Genomic DNA, 20498 nt, shown 5'->3' on the forward strand with positions numbered 1-20498 from the left:
GGGCGGCCCCTGCTGCTGGGCAGCCGCTTCTGGAGCTGGCATGCAGACTCTTGTACTCCTTGCACCCAAGGCCCGATAGGCCAGGTGCCCCCTCCTTGAACCTTCTGCAGACATTCCTCCCGGGTCCTCGCTTCCTCTTTCGTACCTAGCGGGGACCCGAGTGCCCTCTGACACAGACTTACTAAGAAACGATATTTTCGCTGAATAACTAAAAGCAGGAAACACTCGCTCTATAAAAGGAAGTGTAGGAGTTGGAGAAAGTCAAAGGCGGTCTGGACGAGCAGAAGGTACAAGCCGGGCGCAGGCGGGGCTGGGCAGCTGGCGTCTGGGCGCGCTCCAGGGCGCGGGTCCGAGGGCGAGGCGCTGTGGAGCAGGACCATGAGGCTGCCGTCAGCTCTGCTCCTTCTCAGCCTCCCAGGTGAGTGCGGCGGGGCCTGGGGGCTCGGAGCTGCAGGGGCTGGGCAGGGCAGAGAGCCGCTGCCCGGGGTGCAAGGCGCGGGGGTGTCGTGTCTGGGAAAACGAGAGGTGGCTTTGTTAATTCATTTAGCAAAAGCGCAAGGGAGGTCGACTTCATGCCAGGCGTGCACCAGGCCCTGCGGACCTGCAGGAAAAAGAGAGATAGAGCTGGTCGTTAAAGAGAGCGCCCCGGAGGGCTCAGCGGGTGAGACATACACATGGACAGCACCGGTGACAGGGCACAAGAAGACACGGGTGGAGGTGTGCTCAGGGGACGGAGCTTGCACTGCCAGGGACACCAAGTGACACAGACGCTCGCACAGCCACACACATACTCACACACAGTCTCCTTCATACCTCTCCCCCCACACCAGGGCTTCTCCCCAGACGAAGGCCGAGGCCCACCACGGTCCATCGGTGGCTTGGGGAGGGGACAGTGCCGTAGGGACAACACAGGGAGTCCCTCTTCCTCCCTCCAACTCTGCCAGTGAACTTGGAAAGGGGGTGACGTTGGTCAAGGATGAGAGAAAAGCCGCCCACCAAGGTTTCTCCTATAGACCGCCGTCAGCCGCTGTGGGGTTACCTCTGCGATAAAGGGGGGAAAGTGGAGGGGTGGAGTCAGCGCGGCCCGGCTGCCGCCAGGACGGTGTCTCACCGGCTGGACCCCGCGGCAGCCCGGAGAGGAAGGGGGGCGCTGGCACGGGGTGGGCGCTCCTGCCAGTGAGGGAAGTGATGGGGACGGCCAGGGCGGGACCTGAGCCCCAGAGGCTTCAGCGCCCGGGCCGGGTGGCCGCACAGCGGCAGCTGGGACTCCTCGGCCCACCCCGCGCTCCCTGGGCGGCTCTGCTCTGAGCTCTCCCTGTGGCTGCTTTTGCCTCGTTTTAGGTGTCACTTGTCACCTGCTCTCAGCCCAGACACGGAGCTCAACCATTTCTCAATTTGGGGACAAGAGTATTCACACAAGGATTTTGCACATGGAGCAAAGTCTCCCGAAGGATTGACACGGGAGGAAGTTTACATCTCAGATTCACAAAAATGAAAAGCTGCCATTCGAGCAGCCTGATGCTTTTAAAACACGTCAGCCCCATTCCCCAGAGTTCGGCTCCTCGCGACCGCTGTCCTGTGCTTTCCGCCCCTGCTCCTCCGAACAAACTCGAGAATTCACATAGGCCCAGTTAATTGTTTCCTCCGTTATAATCTGCGTTCATAAAAACTCCCCACATGTTTTTTAAAATGAGCCGAGTCCCGGGCTGGCATAGATGAAGCTCCTGTTTCGAAGCAGCAACATCTCTTTTTCTGCTGTTTGGATTAAACCTCTGTTTTCTACTCTATTTTTCTTTGAAGAAAGAAAATGACCCTATCTGTTGACTCTTGCATTTTTTTTAAAATTAAAATTTATTGATTGGTTGATTGATTTGAGAGAGAGAGGGAAACGTCAATGTGTTGCTCCACTTACTGACGCATCACTGGTTGGTTCTTGTATGTGCCCTGCCCGGGGATCGAACCCACAGCCTTGACGCATCGAGATGATGCTCTAACCAACTGAGCCACCTGTCCAGGGCTTGCATTTGGTTTTAATGTACATCAATTGTTGTCTCCTAATTGATTCCTTTTTTATTTTTTTCAAAATTATCTTTATGGTTTTATTAGTCCATGATATTGCAAACATTTTAACATGATAGAAATGTGTGATTTAGAAAGTAAAATTTCCCTCCACAAAAAAAAAAACAACCACCTCAGCCCTAACCACTGTTAAAGTTTAGAACATATATCTTCAGGTGTTTTTCCTACTCATGGGCTATGGGAAAAAACCCACAGAAATGGAATCGTACACCCTCTGTTAAGCAAGCTTTTTTGACCTGGTAATAAAATATCTGACACGTCTTTCCCAGTATTATCTGTGATTTGTCCTTTCCTTTCTATGTGTTGTCCAAGGGTTTGAAGGTTATAGTTCTTCTTAGATTCAAAAAGATTCTGTCCAAGACCTTTTAAAAAACAATCATAAACTTACCTACCAGGATCCAGTCACAGTGCAAGACTCGGGAGACAGAGCAAACCAAACGGGGGGGGGGGCCCTGTTCTTTGGGACAGAGCCTCCCAGCAGGGGGGACAGACAGGGACTGCTGAGGGCAATAAGTGCCACGAGGCGCTGGGGTTCCTCTAAAGGGCCGCGGGAGCAATGGGAGGAGGCGGACCTGGTTGGGAAGGGGAGCGAGGCTTTGCAGAGGAGGCTGGGCCTTGAAGGGGTGGCCGAGGGTGACCAGGACACGGGAGGGGTTAGAGAGGAGGTTTCCAGGGGCAAGAAGGACATGAGCAATGACACAGCCGCCTGGGAGGTCCCAGCGGAATCAGGGAAAGTGAAAAGCGGGTGCGGGTCATAGGGTAGAGGGGGAGGCAAGAGGCGGCAGGGAGCGGCGCTGGGCGGGGAACTGGGGTCCAGGCTGCAAAAAGAGGAATGGCAAATGCAAGCATTTTCAGTCTTTCTGAGATCGTGGGGTGTGGCTGCAGGAGCGGTCCTGAAAGATTAAATAAACTTTTTTAATTTTAATTAAAAAAAAATGTTAAAAATAATTTTATTTTTCAGTTATAGTTGACATACAATATTATGTTAGTTTCAGGTGTGCAACATAGACATTTATGTAACTTATGAAGTGATCACCCCAATAAGTCTAGTACCCACCTGACACCACACACAGTTATTACAATATTAGGTACTATGTTCCCCGTGCTGTACTTTACATCCGCTGTATATACGTACCACCCCTTTTTTATTCATTTGTCTATTGATGGACACTTAGGTTGCTTCCTGAAAGATTTTTAAGCGCTCATGGCAATTACAGACGAGGCCAGGTAGGGACGACGTCAGGATGTAGCTCTAGCAGCCACACGCAGAGGAGATGGGAGGAGGGGAGGAGTGGGGGAACCTCTCCAGGTGCTGCTACCTCCATTCATGACCAGATGAGCACCTGGGTGCCCCACCCTGGGGTGCGCTGGAGCTGCTCACACCGGTGCACAAGGACCGGTTCCGAACCCTTCCCAGCTCTGTGTCCAGCGACAGCACACCGGTCACCTGAAATCAGCCACCACGGAAACTGGAAGTGCTACAAACCAGAGGTTTCCCCCCAGGGGGCTGGTTGTTAAATATTTACCCACACACCACTGGTGACGCTAGGATGTAAGGAGAGAGGGGCGTAGTCAGAGATCGGGTGAGAGCAGCACTGAGAGAACAGTGAGGAAAGTGCCAGAAAATCAGTGTCACGCGTTGTGAGTATATCCAGGGAGATGAAGACCAAAGAGGCCAGAGGGTTGTCCCTCGGGGGGCGAGGGGGGAAGCTGGATGGAGGAGGTAGATATGAGGGGCCAGCTAAGGGGTGGCCAGAAAGGCTGGGCATCAGCCTGGAGCCATCTGAGCCCAGGGTCCCCCCAGGTCAGGCCTGGCTCAGGGGTAGGATCTGCATCCTGGGATTCTGTTTTTCAGGCTATTTCTCGATCCAAGCCCCAAAGTTCGTGAGAGGCCGGGAGCTGGGCTCGCTGACCGTGGAGTGTCGCTATGAGCACAGATGGCAGACCCACAGGAAGTGGTGGTGTCGAGGAGCAGACTGGGATAGTTGCCAGATCCTCATTCAAACCACATCATCGCAGCAAAAAGTGCAGGGGGACCGGCTGTCCATCAGGGACAACCAGAGAGACGGCGTGATCATAGTGACCATGAAGGACCTCAGGCGAGATGACGAAGACACCTACTGGTGTGGGATTAACAGGATTGGGACCGACCGCGGGGTGCCCATCAGCGTGATCGTTGAGCCAGGTAAGGGCTTCCTCGTCTCTGCGGTGAGGCCCTGGTGCTCAGAACTGAGAGAGCGAGGGCTCCTGCTCCCCTCCTTCCACGGGCAGAAGGAAAAGGGCTGAGTCCGAGAACCAGCATGTGGGCGAGAGTGAGAGACAGACAGACAGATGGGGAGGGAAGTGAGAGACACGAAGGCAGAGTGGCCCACGGACTGTTAGGTCTGCAACCCGAGAAAGTCAGGGGCTGCTACTGGGTGGAGTCCAGAGAGGACCAACCAAGCAAAACCTGCCCAGGGCTGCCCAGTAGGGGAAGCCAAGATCTCCGGGGACACAAAAGAGATGATTAAGACATGCGAGCGGGGACCAGGACAGTAGGAAGTGCGCCCCATGCGGAGCTTTAGGGAGAAAGGCGTTGAGGGGTCTTGGGTACCAGCCTGGAAGGTGACTGTGGCCTCCAGAGGAGCCGTTTGGACTGCAGTGACCCGGAGCTCAGCCAGGAGCTACCCGGCGTGACCAAAGGTGGGGACCTGCAGAACAGAGCTAGGACTCAGATACAAGACGCTCCGTGAACTCTCTGTCCCAGGCTAGTCTCAGGGATCCAAGGCCAAGCTGCTCGCCATGAGTTGTCTGAGTCTCTCATGAGGTTGTTTCACTCCTAATGGGCACTGTTCACTGTTGAACCGGAATGTGCCCCCTTATCCACCTGCCTTCCAGGGTGCTCCTTGCCCTCACCACCCCAAGAACTAGAAGCCCCATTTCCAGAGCCGCCGGTCCCCGAGCCTGCTCAGGCCAGGGGTTCCCCCGCACCAGCGGTCCCACTCAGGAGGAGGCAGAGAGGCTATGGGAAGACTGAGCTCGCCTGTTTAACTTTTATTTCTTCTTACCACGCCTGGAAATGATGGAAACGATCGACAGAGGGGGGAGAAGCCCAGGGGACTTCTCCAAAGAGGCGAAGCTTCCTGACCCAGGGGAAGGGGGGTCTCGTGGCGGGGGTGGCGGTGTGAGCCATGCACCAACCCCCGTCTGCGCCAGTGACCATTGGCCGACTTTGTCTGTGTCTAGGAAACCTGTTCTCTGGGAAGATTTCGAACAACTACATGGGGGTGTCCTCCGACTCCCTCATCCGGTGAGTGGTGTTGGTCCTTTCTCCTGCCCCTACCTGGGGCCTCTCCCATGGGGCGTCCGAGCCTGGGAACCCCTCTGCCCCTGTGTTGTCACACATCATAGCCAGCGTCAGGGCCCCAAGCTCCCGTCCCGTCTCACCCCTCACTCACCATGGCCCCATCCCAGCCCTCACCAGAAAACCGCTCTGCACCACGCTCCTCTATGAGCTTTTTCACCCCCTCAACAGAAAAAGCATCCGTGTCCTGGTGGGGGCCGAGGGGAGATAAGACACGAATCTCCATGACACAGGCACCAGGCCAACAGCGAGGACACAGTGAGGACACAGGCCACCAGCCTGTGCTGGGGGACAGCAGGCACTTCCACTGGGCTGAGGGGCATGCCAGGCAAAGGGGGGCCCTGGAGGGAAGCTGGGCCCGGTACCAAGCAAAACCAAAAAGCTGAGGTTACCTCTGAGGAGCCTCATGTCTGAGCCATTGAGGCGGTTCATGGGGGTCTTCAGGGTGGAGCCGCTGGGCCCAGGGTCACAGGCTTGGCTGGGCTGGCTGATGCCCCAGGGTCAGGGCACTGGGAGTGACAGGGCCTGGAGGGCCCGGGGCACTGACCACTCTGTCCCATGACAGGAACCACTACGTGCTCCTGGTGTTTGTGAAGGTGCCCATCTTACTCATCGTGGTCGGCGCTGTCCTCTGGCTGAAGGGGCACCTGAGGGTCCCCGAGGAGCCATGGGAACAGCCTGTCTATATGAACTTGTCCTCTGACCCGGCCAATGACACAGCTCTTAGGCAGACAGACGAGACACTTTCTGACCTGGACCACATTTCCAGGGGAGACACGGACCACAGGAGAGACACTTCCGAAACCTCTGGGTTCCCGGCTCTGCACAGCTCCCGGACACAGCGCAGACCCCTCCTGGAGCATCGTCTTTGCCTGGAGGGACAGCACCTGTCCCCACCTCAGATAGAAAACAGCGCACCCCATCCAACCAGGGCTCAGGGCTCAGGAGTTACAGGATGGAGCCCAAGTTCAGACTGTTGTGTCCTCCCTGCTGGAGGACTTGACACGGAGCTGAGGACTGCAACGCAGAGCTGGAGACCAAAGCGCAGAGCTGGGGACCGAATCACAGAAAGAGAGACAGCAGGAATGTGCGAGAAGGAAAGACAGAGACAGGGCCTGGGCCAGTCCCTGGTTCCTGTGGGTCCTGAGACCAGCTCGACAACCTCTAGGCCTGAGCTTCTGAAATATGTATAAGTTTTTAAAATGTTTTTTCTTTAGCTCATCAAGTTGGGTTTTGATGGCTCTTTCCATGAGCACACAGACTGATACACACACACACACACACACACACACACACACACACTCCGGGCGGGATCTGCCCCTTGGGTTCCAATGAGAACTGTCAAGCAGAGCTTGGCTAATACACGCACTGTCCGGGGTAGGGAGAAAGACAGACATTAAATAAACTGGAGCCGGAATAGTGCTTTCCAGCACGCGTGTCTCCGTCCAGGAGCCTGGCTCAGAGGCTGTAGACTAGGACGGTCCCCGTGGCGGAGTTCCGTGGGCGGAGGTGACCTGGGCGAGCAGGAGCGCATCGCCCGTTTCCGAGAAAAGCTGACTTACGCTTCCCGGCGGCTCCTCCTCGCCGGCCCTCACTTGGGTGCAGCTCTGTGACCACAGAGGAAGCTCACCCAGGGCAGGGAGAAGCTGGTTGGTGCGGGCGCGATGAGAGGGCCCCTTCCCAGGACCGGGGACGTGGGCTTCTTTCTTCTTGAGGTGGGATATGTGCTGAATGGTGTTTTCTAAATAAATGAGACTGAAGGAAATTAGTTTCCAGCTCTTGCCTCACCTGTTCTCTGAGGCCTCTCTCTCCCTGGCTCGCATATCTGCTCGGCCTTGAGCCTCGTGGCTGGGTCTGCTTTGTCCCTACTGTAAGTCAGAGAATCAAGTCTCCACCTAGAATTAGGGTCCAAATGCAGCCCTGGCAGCTCTCCTGGGCTCCCCCTAAACTCAGGCTGGGAAGGTTAACAGGGAAGGGGCCTGGGGCTCCTTCTGAGCACCACTCTCCCATCCCCTTTCTGTGGCCCTGCGCCATCTCCATCCCTGCTCCTCATCTGCTGGTCCCCTTTCCTCAAACCTTTTCTAGCTTAGGAACCTGACACCTGTGGCCAGGCCTCTGCCTACCTCCTACCACCCCCCAGCCAGGCTCATGAATCACCTTGTGTCAGCACAGCTCCATGACTGGGGCCAGCTCAGCATGGCCAGGACTGGAGGGGTCCTGAGCGTGGAAGTCAGCATTAGAACCCAACAGGTGAAGAGCTGTCCGGTGGAGAGCTCCAGGGGTGGCCTTTTGGGGAGTTAGGACTGAGGGTGCTGTTCCTGGTGGCGGTTGCACAACTTCGTGAATGTCCCTAGAACCACTGAGTTGTATACTTTAAGAGGGCAAATTTTATAATATGTCAATTCCGTCTTTTTAAAAATCACTTTTAAAAAGTGCAGTAGTGCCAAGGGTGAGAAACTGTCCTGAACAAAGAGCGTGATGCCAACCACAGACTCTTCGGTGACGGAACATGAAGGCGGCCCATGAGGGGGTTGGTCCGGCCGAGGAAACCAGGGTCCCGTGGCCCGCCCAAGGGGACAGGCCCATCCTGAACCCTCATGCTGCTCACGCATGGTCTCTCCTTGGGGTCACCCGGGTGACCTCATCGAATCACTGTGCTGGACCCAAAATGCCCTGGAAAGGAGAAAAGTGCGTGGGAGGGGGGGCAGGAAGAGTCCACCTCGGGGCCAGTGGGGGGCGGGGGCACACTTGCACCGCGTCTGACTGTAACACCGTGTAGCGGTACACGCCCCACTTTCAGGACGGCCATCCCGCCGTCCTTATGGGTGGCTCCGGGAGGAAGACAGGCAGGCGCAGCTCCACTCCGAGGTGAAGAAACGCAGCTCGAGGAAGGTGACATGTCTATTCAGAACCTGGTCCAGATCCCAGCTCTGTGCAAGTAGGGTGCACTTGGGTGCATCCCCTCGCCTCCCTGGGCCTCAGTTTTCCCACCTGTGAAATGGGTGATGCATGAGCTCCTCAGTCCCTTCCGGCCCTGACTTTCCCTGACTGAGTGCGGACAGGATGCCTGCTCCCTGACTCCTGGTCCAGCTGGTCCAGGCCTCTAATCCAGGACCAGCCTGTGCTGCTTCTAACTGAGGATTTGAGCTGGAGGACTTGCTGCCCCAGATGTCTGTAGGTAGATAGACAGTGGTTTCTTCTGACATCAACCTCCTGAAGCTCTGTCCCCAGGAAGAAAGATGCTGCCAACGACCAGCGTGGGTGCAGGTGCTGTTCCCAAAGCCAGAGACGCGGGAAGGTGAGGATGGTCTGCTTCTGCGGAACCGAAGAGCCCTTCGGGCAGCTGATGTTCTGCAGGCGACTTTGATCTTGAATTCATTCCTGGAGTAGCACTGGCCGTGTACCCTTGTCAATCAAAGCTCCCTGCCCCTTCTCGGTAACCATCACCCCTTCTGTTCTCTCGCCTCCCTGATTCACCCACCCGCACACAGTACCTGATGGATGCGAGTGCCATGCTCTAGTTAATAAGCAGTTAGTGTCCGGACATGGCTGTGAGACGCTCACTGTTACAGCTTGTATAAGGCGGCTGAGGTCACCTCAGTCACCTCCTCACTCGGCCATCAACCACCACGTGCTGCTGGGTTTGCTAGAAGAGAGTGACTGGTCACGCTCCCTCAAGGTTTGCCCTCACCTGGTGTTAGAAGTGTGTTCTGGGTTCCTTTGCCACAGGTGGCCCAGATTTTGCAGTACATAGGGCAAGGGGAGAGGCCAAAGCGTCAAATTCAAAGGACCTGGGAAGAGTGATAAATCGGAGTCGACAGCAAAGAGCTTCCAGCTGGTGAAAATCCGGATGAGGTGCCTGCAAAGTCTCAGAGGCAGCAAAACAGCACCGGAGGCGGGTGGGGGTGGCGAGAGCCTTTGCAAAGAGCTTACTTTCAATGGGACTGATCTCTTCGAGGTTTTTCATTTGGGGTTTTCCTCTAGTAATGGGTTGATATGTGTTAATAAAACATTTAAAAACACTCCTCAGAAAATAAGAGTTTGCTTCGGAGCCTGGCAAGGGAGAAAGCACTGAAGGGCCCCTGGGCCCCTGTTGGTCATGGGTCAGGAAACTGAGGCTCAGATGGCCTCCAGTGACAGCGCAGGCCCTGGAGCAGGTGAGGGCAGAGGTGAGATTTAGGACCTGTCTCATCTGCCCCCAAATCTGTCGCGCCAACCACAGGTGGGGGGGCTGTGCTTTCCTTTGACATTCTGAAGTCAGGGTGGGGAAACCCACAAATTAGGAAGAGAGAGTTGGGTATGAAATAAGGGAACTCAAGGTTGGGGGAAATTGAGGTGCGTGGGGTTTTTTTTCATAATGACATCCAAGGGTGGATGGGTAGCTGAGGAGCAGCTTTCGAGTCCTTTCCCCTATTCCAGGCCTTCCCTTATCAGTCACATTGACCTGGAAGAAACAATTCCTTCTGCGTTGTTTTGTTTCGTTTGGCTGGAGCAAGTAAGACCAGCTCGGGGTTCAGGATATGCGGTCCCGGATGTGGCCACAGGGTGGAGTCACACGGCTGTCTAATCGCTACCTCTTGCTCCAAGGCTGAGCCATATCAAGGGGTTTGCCTTGGACCCCCCAGCGTCTCTGTGCTCCCCTGGGATCAAAGGCAGGAGCTTTCTTCAGCGCAGGATCAGAGGTGGTGGCAGGCGTCGTTTAAATAACGTTTCTTCTCTCTTAAGATATTTTCAACTTTATTGATATATTAAAACTAAATTATATTAAAACTAAATCTGTCTAAGAGTCCAGGGGAACTGAGGACACTGCCCATGCTGGGTCGGGGGCCACGGGCAAGCCTCGCCTCCAGCCTGTCTCCTTGCCGGGAGCTGAGGGGTCCCGATCTCGGGGCCTTGGCGTTCCCCTGGCTCCCTGCTGGTCTCCCGCTCACCCCCCAGCAAGCCCGACACTTCCCCGGGGTTTGACAAAGCCACCCGGAGGTGCCATTCCGTGCGAGCCACATCTCCCGGCCTCCCACGGGACTGAGCTCCCATCTCACCCACGGCTGGAGTGAGGCAGAGGAAAAGACGGAAGATGGGCCCGCAGCCGCAGGGTGGAGGGCATCCCGCAGGTCTCCAGCGCAAGAGGCACGGCCCGCAGGAGCCCGCGGCCCTGCTGGACGCTGTGGAGGGGAGCAGGCTGGGGGCGCGGGGGAGGGGGAGGGGGAGGGGGAGGGGGAGGGCCCGCCCTGGGCTCCTGGTGGCCTGGGCTCCTAGCAGAGCCGGCTAGGTGGGGGGCTGGAGGCCCAGGCTTATGTCCTCTTGATCACGCTGTACTCTGGCTCCTGCTGCGGGGGCCTCCGGGAGGGGCTCTTGTCCTCAGCATGCTGATTCTGGGCATTGAAGGCCACCGTGGTGTAGTGCAGGTCTTCCCTAGGCGCCTGCTGCAGAGAGAGCCAAGGTTCAGGGGCAGGCGGGGGAATCTGGGACCCCCAGCTTAGGATGGGGATCCGGGACACTGGAGAAGGCCATGGGGAGGCTCCACCGCACGGGATGGGGGGGGGGTCTGGTCTTCCCCACTGTCCTGCCCTCTTTCTCCTAAAATGACTGGGCTCCCAGACCCTGTTCACCCCCTGGCTCCACCCCCCTGGTCAAACCACAGCAGGAAGCCCCTGGCATCAGAGCCTGGGTCCCTGAGATCATCAGTCCCCAGGTTAGGAAAGCAAGGGCGTTGCAGTCCCAGGGCCACAGGCCTGATGCTTCAACCTCTCCCCCACCTTCTCCACCAAGGGCTCCTTGGCTCTGACTTTTTCCACTAAGGAGGGGGTTGTAGTTGGGGGGACCTGGGGGGCTTCTTCCACTATTTCAATTCACAGTGACTCTGCCTCAGGATTGACCTGCAGCAGGTCATTGATAAAAACCCGAAAAGCAGAGCTGGTACCAGAGACGATGGGACCAAAACAGTGAGAAATCACAGGCTTTAACACTGGGTCTAGGGTACACAGTAGGTGCTTAATAAGAGCTGTACTTTATTAGCTGTCAGGGTCATAGTCACCAGCCATCTGAATAGCCCCTCATCTCCCAGCCCTCACCCCTATGCCCAGCCACAGTGACACCAAGCCCTGGCAAAATCTACACCTGCCTTACTTTCTGCGTGGCTCTGTCCTAAGGAGACACAAGAGCACCAAGCCGGCCCCTCACTTCCCTCTCTGCCTGCTGCCGCCCCCAAGGTGATGCCTCTGGCAGAGCCCAGGGTCCCCCCAGGAGCTGGGGGCCGGGGCCTCGCACTCACCACCATGCTGTATTCCACCTCCGCCTGCCACGGTTGCACCGTCTCTCCCTGAGCGGGCCACGTCTGCAGCTCCAGGTTGGCATAGCAGGGCTCACTCTGCTGGGTGGCCCGGGGTGGGCAGGAGGAGTGGGGCTTGGTGACTGTCCACAGAGCCCCTCCATGGCCCACCCCAGAGAGGCCTCTGTCCCTGCCTCTCTGCAGACATCGCCCCTCCCCTCTATACTCCGGGCGCCCCAGCCTTCCTGCCCTGCCTCCCACCCCCACTCTGCTCCTCTCTCAGCAATGTCCGAATGCTCCCCAGGTCCGCACCAGGCTGGAAGAACCCCCCTCATTCCACTTTCCCTGGGAGGGGAGGAGAGGGGACAGACTGGAGAGCTCAAGACAAGACCCAGAGGCCTGATCTCCCAGGCACGGTTCTTCCTGCTCTGGGCAAGCGCCCCACTCCTACCCTCACTGATCCAGCCAATGGGACAGTCCAGCTGCCAACCCCCTGAGCCCCCCAGCCACCTGACACTCCTCCTGGGAGCCTTTCTTACCTCGCTGGGGTTCTGGGGTGGCTCCGAATACCCACCAGCTAAAGAGACAAGGGGACAGGGAGGTCTGTGCCAGAACAGGCCAGGGTGTGTAACCCACCCACACGCCCGGGAACTCTGCCGTCAGGGACTTTTAGAACATTAATAGCAGGGAAAATAATATAATGTGTTAAATGCAAAAAAAGAAAACCAAAACAGGTTTAAAAGAGAAAAAATGGTATTTCAAGAAATATGTGCATAAATAGGCTTGGAAAAAAGACTGGACGGCCATCCCACGAACGAACGTAGCTGGTTTGCTCTGGGGGTGGGCGTTTTCCTCCTTACTTATTATGGGAACCACATTTCCTCCTGTGGGCTTTCACTAACTTTTGAATTTTCTACAATCATGTACCCCTTTTTTAAAAGGGGAACTTTTCTAGGTGAAAGGGCACTGCTGGGGATCGCTGAGACCCACAGATCTGAGACACTCCAGGCTGGGAAAATCCCCTGTAGGTAGGCAGAGCCCACGTGGGAGCTGGAGCTTAAGGAGGTGTGGGGAAGCCATGTGGGAACAGAGGGTGGGGAAGAGGCAGTGTCTGGGGCCCCCCGGGCTCCTAAAGGCCCGAGCCTGCTGCGCCAGAGGCTGGGCCCCAGGAGGGCGGCTGTGGTCCTCCCAACAGGGCCTCAGCAGGCACCAGCTCCCGTGGAATTGCACCCTCCCCGCTCACCCCACGCTCACTGCAGCCTCACAAGGCTGGACGAAGATCCCCGGAGAGCCCTCTGCTCCTGAAACCAAGAGCCCTTTGCACAGGGGGGAGAAGGCTCACACTTTATCTCAGGCAGAAGCCTGCACCCTGCAGGTGACTGTGGCCGCCAGGCAGCAACGAGGCCACATCGTCTGTTCTTATTTAATTCACTCGCCACCCACTTACTGAGCCCCAGACTGGGTGCTGAGTGCGCCACGTTCTCTCTTTTTCTGTTGTTGTTAATCCTCGCTGGAGGATATTTTTTCCATTGATTTTTTTTTTTTTTTTTTTAGAAAGAGTGGAAGGGAGGAAGGGGGGTGGGATAGAGAGAGAGAAACATCGATTGATTGCCTCCCTCAGGTGCCCCAACCTGGGCCAGGAACTGAGCCCGCAACCCAGGTTTGTGTCCTTGACCGGGCATCAAACCTTCGACCCTTTGGTGCGTGGGCCGGCGCTCTAACCACTGAGCACATCGGCCAGGGCCATGTTCTCTCTTTTAATCTGAGCTCAGAAGAGAGCAACCGGACCACAGGATGCCTGGAGCTTCCTGGGCACGCATTGTGGCCACAGATATTGAATAATTAATGCATTAATTCAGTGAACACTGTCTGTGTGCCTTCTCCAGTCATGGGCCCTGATCTTAGGGGGTTGCACCGGCCGGGGGGAGGCCGACGAGGAAGCAGGTGGTGACGATTCGGTGCATAAACGGCTATGATGGGGGAGGTGCAGAGGTATACCCAGGAGGCCTCCCCGGGCTGGGGGACAGAGGGCAGGTGCCCAGAGCGAGCACAGCAGGCAAGACTGGTCATGGCCTTGGCAGCTGGCAAGAAGTTCGGTGCGGCTGCCTTTCAGGGTGCAAGGACGTATGGGAGGGGTGGGCAGGGCCAGATTGTGGAGGACCCAGATGTTTGAGGGTGGGGGCGGGGGTCACGGCAGGGTTTTAAACAGAAAAGGAGCGTGGCTGCACTGGCAAGCACCTCCGTGGGAAAGGCTTCCCAGGGACCCGCCTCCCACAGCCTGTATCCACCATACCGGGGTCACCTGCTCTGGGTGACCCTCTAGGGTCACCCAAGATGTGTAGTCTGAGGACATGAGTTTGATGCTCACCCTGGGGTGGGGGGCAGAGGGGGCAGGGAGCTAACTCACCTTTGTTCCGCCTCCGGACCATCCTCCAGGCCAGCAGGGAGGTCCCCCCCAAGAGAAGCAGCAGAAGGACTAGCAAGGTAAGCAGCAAGTGGAGCCTGGAGGGGAGACGAGGACGGTGGAGGGCGGGCCAGGCACCTTCCCTCCCAATTCCCCCGACCCCCCACAGCGTGCTCAAGAGGCTTCCAGCCCAGCCCGCGTGGCTCAGCGGTTGAGCATCGACCTACGGTCAGGGCACAGGCCCGGGTTGCGGGCTCGATCCCCAGTCGGGGGCGTGCAGGAGGCAGCGGATCAATGACTCTCCCATCATTGATGTTTCTCTCTCTCTCTCCCTCTCCCTTCTTTTCTCTGAAATCAATAAAGATTAAAAAAATAAAAAATTCCAGCGGCACTTTATTCAGATACAAGAAAATATGAGCCCTAGTTTTTTACTTAACAATACATCTTGCAGCTCTTTCCATGTCAGTACACATAGAAGTCCCTCGCTCTTTCTCACAGCTGCATAGTATTCCACGGCCTGGACGGACCATCATTTAATTAACTCGTCCCTTTTAATGGGCATTTCCAATTACAAATATTGCTGCAAAAAATCACCTTGTAGCTCTGCCACTGCACACGTGGGCAAGCAGCAGCAGACTTACTGCCACGAGTTGGGGTTCGGGCCCCTCACTAGCTTCGGCCCCTTTTCCCATCCTTCGTTGGCATTCATAAAGTTCTAGTCTATTTCTTAAAGACGCACCTCCCCAAATTACCTAGGCTCCGAGCCCCACGAAACCTAGCCCTGCCCTCCGTGTGCATATAGTCAGTATCTGGATGTGGCGTGTCTGGGACCTGAATTTCACCTTGCCTGGTGTTAAGATTGTCACTGACGTGGGCAGGAAGCTTGTGGGAGGGCTGTCACCTGACTGGCCTTTGCCCCTGGCTTCTGGGAGGGGGGTGCTCACCTTTCGGGATTTTTCGTTACATGCAGGCCCCTTGCATCACCCCTGAGGTTAGGCTAAGAGACGAGGTGGCACAGGATGGGGGCTGGACACCAGAAGGAGCAACCCCGTGGTTAGCGGTTTGGGACTCTGAGCCCGCCTGACCTTCAGGGAGGCTGGGAATTGAGTTCAATCATGTGGTCAGTGACTCAACCAATTGGTCTTTGTAATGAAATCAAATAAAAACTGGACACCAGAGCCTGGAGGAGCTTCCTGGTTGTTAAACACATCGAATTCCAGGGGGGTGATGTCCCCACCGCCCGGGAGAGGGCAGGGAGCTCTGCACTCGGAGCCCTCCCTGACCTCACCCTACATGCTCTTCTTCGGGCCAATGCCCACCTCTATCCCTCGTGGTCGAACTGTGACCGTAAGCACAGCGCTTTCATGCCTCCTATCAGCGACCACCAGTGATCAAAGGCAAGGGGGCTATGAGAGCCCCCAGATTTGGAGCCAGTGGGTCAGAAGTGCGAGGGCTGGGGTTCCCCACGGTACCCAGACATCTGAGGTCAGGCAGTCCTTGGGGACCGAGCCCCCCACCTGCAGGGTCTGTGCTAACGCCAGGAGCCAGCGCCGGAACTGAGTCACAGGGCACCAGGGAGTGTCTGTGAACCCCAGAAATGGCTTAGGACAGCATGCGTTTTTCTGGAAAGTCTATAAATGTTGTCGGATTCTTATGAGGTTTGTGACCCCCAAAAGGTGAAGAATCTCTAGTTTAGAAGGAAGAACCTAAGGCTTCGGAATCACAGAACACTGCTTTAGAAGCCCAGCCTGCCTCTTGTAGGTACATCACCTGGCGAAGGACGTGAGGACATGAGTTTGATGCTCACCCTGGGGAGAGGTTAAATTTGATGCTCACTTAACCTCTCCAAGCCTCAGTCTACTCATCTGTAAAGTGGGAATATTAATTGCAAGGGACATAATGAGCAGATGAGAACACTCCTGGGAGGTTTAAGCCCGAGCCTGGGGGGATGACACCAGCTCTCATTAAACGTTACTTTCCTTGCATCCCCCCCAGCTTTTCTCCCCTAGAAGCTTCTCTCAGACCCCAAGGCAGGTCCAGTGTGGACTCAACAGCCCACACTGGGAGATGCAGACCTCAGCTTCTGCCTGGGCCTGGCGCAGAGAGAGCCCAAGGCTCCAGCCAGCAGGGGCTTGACTCCCCGCCACACACACACAGCCCCACAGCGGGGAAGAAGGTGGCCCTGGAAGGAGGTGGCCGCCCAGAGCTCCTCCTGAGGAGAGGGCCCATTTCTAGGACCCTGGGACTAGGGCGCCTTACCCGGAGCCTGGGCTCGCCTGGAAGTCATCCTGGATGTTGGCGCTGTGGGTGATATGGGTGATGTCGGTGATGTGGGTGACATTCGCTGTGGCCCAAGCTGTGGACACAGTTGGAATTTTGGCCGTGATTTTTGAGGTCTTGTCTGTAGTTGACATTGTAGGTGATGCTGATATTGGTGCTGGTGCAGAAACACAAGTCAGACCCAGGGGTCTCTCTTCCGACTCCACCACCGGCCAACACCTTTCCGGTTTGACTTCACACGAGATGTTCACCCAGGAAGCCAAAGTCTCCCCAGGTCCGTCCTGGCAAGTGAGCATTTCCTAATAGGCTGGGCCACCGCCCCCAAGCGTCCTGATTCCATCCTGCCTAGGTCACCTCCGCACCCTGTCTCGTTCCCCTCCCGCCACCGCCACAAGCTGCCTGCCAGAGGCGTCGGCTTAGCTGCAGATCTGACTTGTTAGAGCTCCCACTGCGCTCAGCACGGCCAGCTCCCAACCTGCTGACCCACGGCGTCTCCTCTCCTCTCTCTCCTTTGCACACTCTGCTCTCGCGGCCTCCCCTTCACCTGACAAACACCTTCCCATCCCTCAAGACTGAGCACAGGTGCCAGCTCCTCCAGGAAGCCTCCCAGGCAATCAATCAATCTCCCCCCGCCCCACTCACACGCACACGCGCGCGCACACAGTTTGCTCCGAGTCTCTGATCTGACCCCCGCCTCAGCTATTCCCACCGAGACTCTTCAGGCAGCCTGGAGCTGGGACAAGGGGAGGGTGCGTGCGGCTCACCTGGGATCACAGACACCAGAACCTTGAAGGTGGGGTCCCAACCTATTTCTCGCCATGTTTTATCGATCCCACACCAGTATGTGCCTTCATCACCCTTTTCGAGGTTCTCCAAGGTCACGGTGAAGGTGAGGTTTGCTGGATCGTCCCTGATGGACACACGGCCGCTCCTCGCTTCTCTCTCTGACTTTGTGGTCTCCACAATCTTCTTCAGCAGTGTCGGACATAGGCCTTTGCACCAGTATTTCTTATGTTCGGTGAACTCCGCCTCGTACTGACACTGCACGCTCAGGGATCCCCCGACGGTGCCCGTCACGCGGCTGGGGCCGCTCAGCAACAGACAGCCTGGAAGACACAGTCGAGTCCTGGCTCCTCACCACATGGGCCAGGGTCGGGGAGCCCCGGGTCACCCCATAGGTCTCCCCATTTCACATCAGCCAGATCACATCTTGAGAGTCCTCCCCTTCCTCTCCATCACCGCAATATTTTTATCACAGCAGCCTTTTCCTCCAGACCCCAACCTCTTTTCTTGCTTTCCTGCCCACCCCTCATCGACCAGGGGCCTCCCACCCCCAAACTCGCCAGGACCATAAGAACTCGCCCCCAGCACCCTGCTCTCCCCAGGGACCCTCAAGTAATATTTCAGGGTGCGCCCCCCCTCCACCCCATCGCAGCTCTATGTCCACAGTGCCCTAACCACCAGCTCCTGTCAGTCCCTCTACAGGCGGCCCATCAGGTCCTTCTCCCCTGGCCTGGGTGAGCAGATGGCCCGCAGAGAAGGCCCTGTCACAGGTGTGACACTTACTGAGATGCTCACTAATGATTGCGACGGTGAAGTGAAAAGGGCATCAAAGGAATCTGGGTTTGTGTCTCAGCTCTATGACATATCAGCTGTGTGTTCTGGGGCAGGCTACGTAACCTCTCTGAGCTTCAGGCGCCTCCTCTGTAAGTGGTGAGAACTGGCAGGCCTCACCTTGCAGTTGGGGCACTGAGTGAGATAATGGGTGTAAAATGCCTGGTAGATAACATTAGCTTGAACTATATGAAACTGCTGATATCCAACTGTTTTTGACCAAAAAAGTGGAAATTTCATGTGATTCAATCTAACAAAAATAGATAATCCTCTGTCTAGCCAAATGAAGGAATGAAAAGAGAAAATAACCACAGATACAGAGAAAATGCAGAGCATGAAGAGGGGACTGCCAGAAAGTCTCTACAGATAAACATGCAAACTGGGCGAATGTGTGATCTGCTAGAAAAACACAAATCACTGAAGCTGAAGACCAAGCGCTTCATAAATGCAGGTCCGCTCCGGCCCTCCTCCATCATCCAGGACGAAGCTCCGGCCCCGCGTCCTCGCTCTCTTCCCTGCCTCTCCTCAGCTGTCCCGCCTTGTCATCTTTCTCTGCCCGGGTCCCGGCTCCCCCCCCCAATCTGGGTCACCCCAGGACCCCCACCTACAACACCCAGCCCTGCCTGTCTGTCTCCAGGGTCTGACTTCCCCTCTTTGGGCCTGTTCTTATGTGTCCTCTCTCCCCTACCCCTCTCTCTCCCTTCCTCCCTCCCTAAAATAAATTTTTTTTAATGTTCAAAAAAAGAAGCAGCAGAAGCAAAACCCCGTTTCCCAAGTTAGTTCCCTCAAACTTTCAAGCAACAAAGCGTTGCAACTACATTTAAGCATTTGCAGAGAGCACAGGAACAGGAAAATCCCCCGGTTCTTTTCGTGAAGTCAGTGTGATATATTGAGACTAAAATCTGGCCAAATCTCTTAATATAATTCACCACCTTAATAGTTCAAAGGGGAAAGTATAATAATCTGCACAGGTGTTGAAAAAGCATCCGGCATCTGCTGCTGCTGATCTTTAAATGCTTCGCAAATAGACACAAGTGGACGCATTCTTCAGACTCAGTGGGACACACTGGACACCTGCCCTGGTCAGGGACAAGGCAGGATGACCGTGCCACCTTGACGCAGGGCGTCCTTGGCCAGCTCGCGATCAGTGAGAGAAAGTAACGAGAGGAGCAGGTCTCGGGAGGACCCGAGAGCTCTCCGGGCCACGGATCCATCCCCTGAAAACATGAGGACACCCGGGAGGCTCAGTAAACAAACAGTGGTGGGAGGCTGTTTGTTTCCAAGTTAATTCACAGAAAGTCATAGCTTTCCGACAGACAACTAGTTAGCAAATAGAATGGAAGAAAACATGCCATTTATGAACAAAGCAGCCAAAAAGATGGCAAATATTCCAGGAATAAACCTAACCCGACTGCAGGACCCGTTGGAGGAGGCACAGAAGATAAATGGAGGGGGTCCTTCCCTTTGGAGAGAGTCTCCTCCCCTGCTTCCTCCCCACAGCCTTCCCTCTCTGCCCCCTCTCCCTGCTGGCCCTTGGGCCCTGTCCTCTCAAGAGGCCCTGCCTGCACACCTCCGTGTCCCTGAGACCATGGCCTGCTCCTGCCCAGCCCCCACGCTTCCTCCACACCCTGGAACCCGTGAACCAGGAGGGCGCTTCCCATCAAAACACAGCCCCTGTGGTGCTCAGGGGGGCCACTCTTGCACCCCCTGCTGTGCCCCGCCTCTCAACCTCCAGGAAAGCCCCTCCTCCGCACCCACCCCTCGCTCCTCCTGCTTCTAGGAGTGTGGTCCTTCTGTCTGTCCATCGCACCTGGTGGACTGAGTGCGCCCCATCCTGAGCTCAGCGGGGACACCAGACTGGGGTTGCTCAGGGAACACCTCCCACAGCCCTCCTCCCGCCGACCCTCCCCTGGCAGCCCCTCACCTGGGACACAGAGGAGCAGCAGAGCCGCCGGCAGCCAAGACGCCAGGGCCCGGGGGGTCATCTCTGCAGCGGGGGTCACAGGCAGCAGCACCCGAGGCCGGCTGGAGCCAAGCCTTTGGGCCTCTCCACTGGGGCGGGCCAAGTCCCCAAGCTCCCACTTCTGTTTTTCTTTGTGCCAGTGCTTCCTTGTTCAGCTTCTTTTTGGTTTTGTTTCTAGAGCTGGTCAGGAAATGGAGGGCTTCGAGGGAGCAAAGCCTGGGGGACCGGCTGAGCCACTCCCGAACCGAGCCCACCCCCACTAGCTCCCAGCTGAGTGGCGGGTTCTGTACATATTTCCAGTGAGGAGACACCCCCCCCCCCCCCCCCCCGGTTCTTCCACAGCTCTCAGGCCTGCGTCTCCCCTCTCACATCCCCCAAGGCCACAGGGCCAGACTTCCTTCCAGTGGGACCCAGTAACTGCCCGCACCCCGTATCTTGTGGGTAGATGGTCAGGGTGAGACTCGGGGGGAGGAGCCCTGGGCAGCACTCATAGTAAGACGCCCCTGGGGAGCTCCCTTTCCATGAGCCTCCAGCTCAAGGCCCAGAC

The 20498-nt window shown here is 56.5% G+C and overlaps 2 protein-coding genes across 5 annotated transcripts; one reads left to right on the top strand and one right to left on the bottom strand.

The window, feature by feature from the left end:
- Nucleotides 1–269: 269 nt before the first annotated feature.
- LOC308546520 (CMRF35-like molecule 7) lies at nucleotides 270–7196 on the top strand. Its single transcript, XM_081115564.1, has 4 exons — nucleotides 270–418; nucleotides 3935–4264; nucleotides 5305–5368; nucleotides 5988–7196. The coding sequence occupies exons 1-4, from the start codon at nucleotides 379–381 to the stop codon at nucleotides 6613–6615; spliced, it is 1062 nt and encodes a 353-aa protein (XP_080971690.1). The 5' UTR covers nucleotides 270–378; the 3' UTR covers nucleotides 6616–7196.
- Nucleotides 7197–10144: 2948 nt separating this feature from the next.
- On the bottom strand, nucleotides 10145–20100 carry LOC308568688 (CMRF35-like molecule 8). 4 transcript variants are annotated; one of them, XM_081161927.1, is made up of 7 exons: nucleotides 19913–20100; nucleotides 17139–17480; nucleotides 16354–16531; nucleotides 14098–14192; nucleotides 12230–12267; nucleotides 11694–11792; nucleotides 10145–10845 (listed from the first exon to the last, which is right to left on the bottom strand). In XM_081161927.1, the coding sequence occupies exons 1-7, from the start codon at nucleotides 19971–19973 to the stop codon at nucleotides 10714–10716; spliced, it is 945 nt and encodes a 314-aa protein (XP_081018053.1). In that variant the 5' UTR covers nucleotides 19974–20100; the 3' UTR covers nucleotides 10145–10713. The 4 variants fall into 4 exon arrangements, with proteins under 4 accessions (XP_081018053.1, XP_081018050.1, XP_081018051.1 ...); XM_081161924.1 differs by having other exon boundaries at nucleotides 11694–11789; nucleotides 19913–20083; XM_081161925.1 differs by having other exon boundaries at nucleotides 10146–10845; nucleotides 16354–16450; nucleotides 19913–20093.
- Nucleotides 20101–20498: the final 398 nt, after the last annotated feature.

This window comes from Miniopterus schreibersii (genome assembly GCF_964146895.1).
Source record: "Miniopterus schreibersii genome assembly, chromosome: 16".
Taxonomy (NCBI): Eukaryota; Metazoa; Chordata; class Mammalia; order Chiroptera; family Miniopteridae; genus Miniopterus; species Miniopterus schreibersii.

What these genes read in the sequence shown, in the direction of transcription:
- LOC308568688 (XM_081161927.1), bottom strand. Translation starts at nt 19,973, where the DNA reads ATGACCCCCCGGGCCCTGGCGTCTTGGCTGCCGGCGGCTCTGCTGCTC. An exon ending in GCTGCTCCTCTGTGTCCCAG is followed by an intron (nt 17,481 to 19,912) that starts GTGAGGGGCTGC and finishes TGTGTCTTCCAG; the next exon opens with GCTGTCTGTTGCTGAGCGGC. An exon ending in CAGGCGAGCCCAGGCTCCGG is followed by an intron (nt 14,193 to 16,353) that starts GTAAGGCGCCCT and finishes TCTCCCCTCCAG; the next exon opens with GCTCCACTTGCTGCTTACCT.
- LOC308546520 (XM_081115564.1), top strand. Translation starts at nt 379, where the DNA reads ATGAGGCTGCCGTCAGCTCTGCTCCTTCTCAGCCTCCCAG. An exon ending in GCTCCTTCTCAGCCTCCCAG is followed by an intron (nt 419 to 3,934) that starts GTGAGTGCGGCG and finishes TCTGTTTTTCAG; the next exon opens with GCTATTTCTCGATCCAAGCC. An exon ending in CAGCGTGATCGTTGAGCCAG is followed by an intron (nt 4,265 to 5,304) that starts GTAAGGGCTTCC and finishes GTCTGTGTCTAG; the next exon opens with GAAACCTGTTCTCTGGGAAG.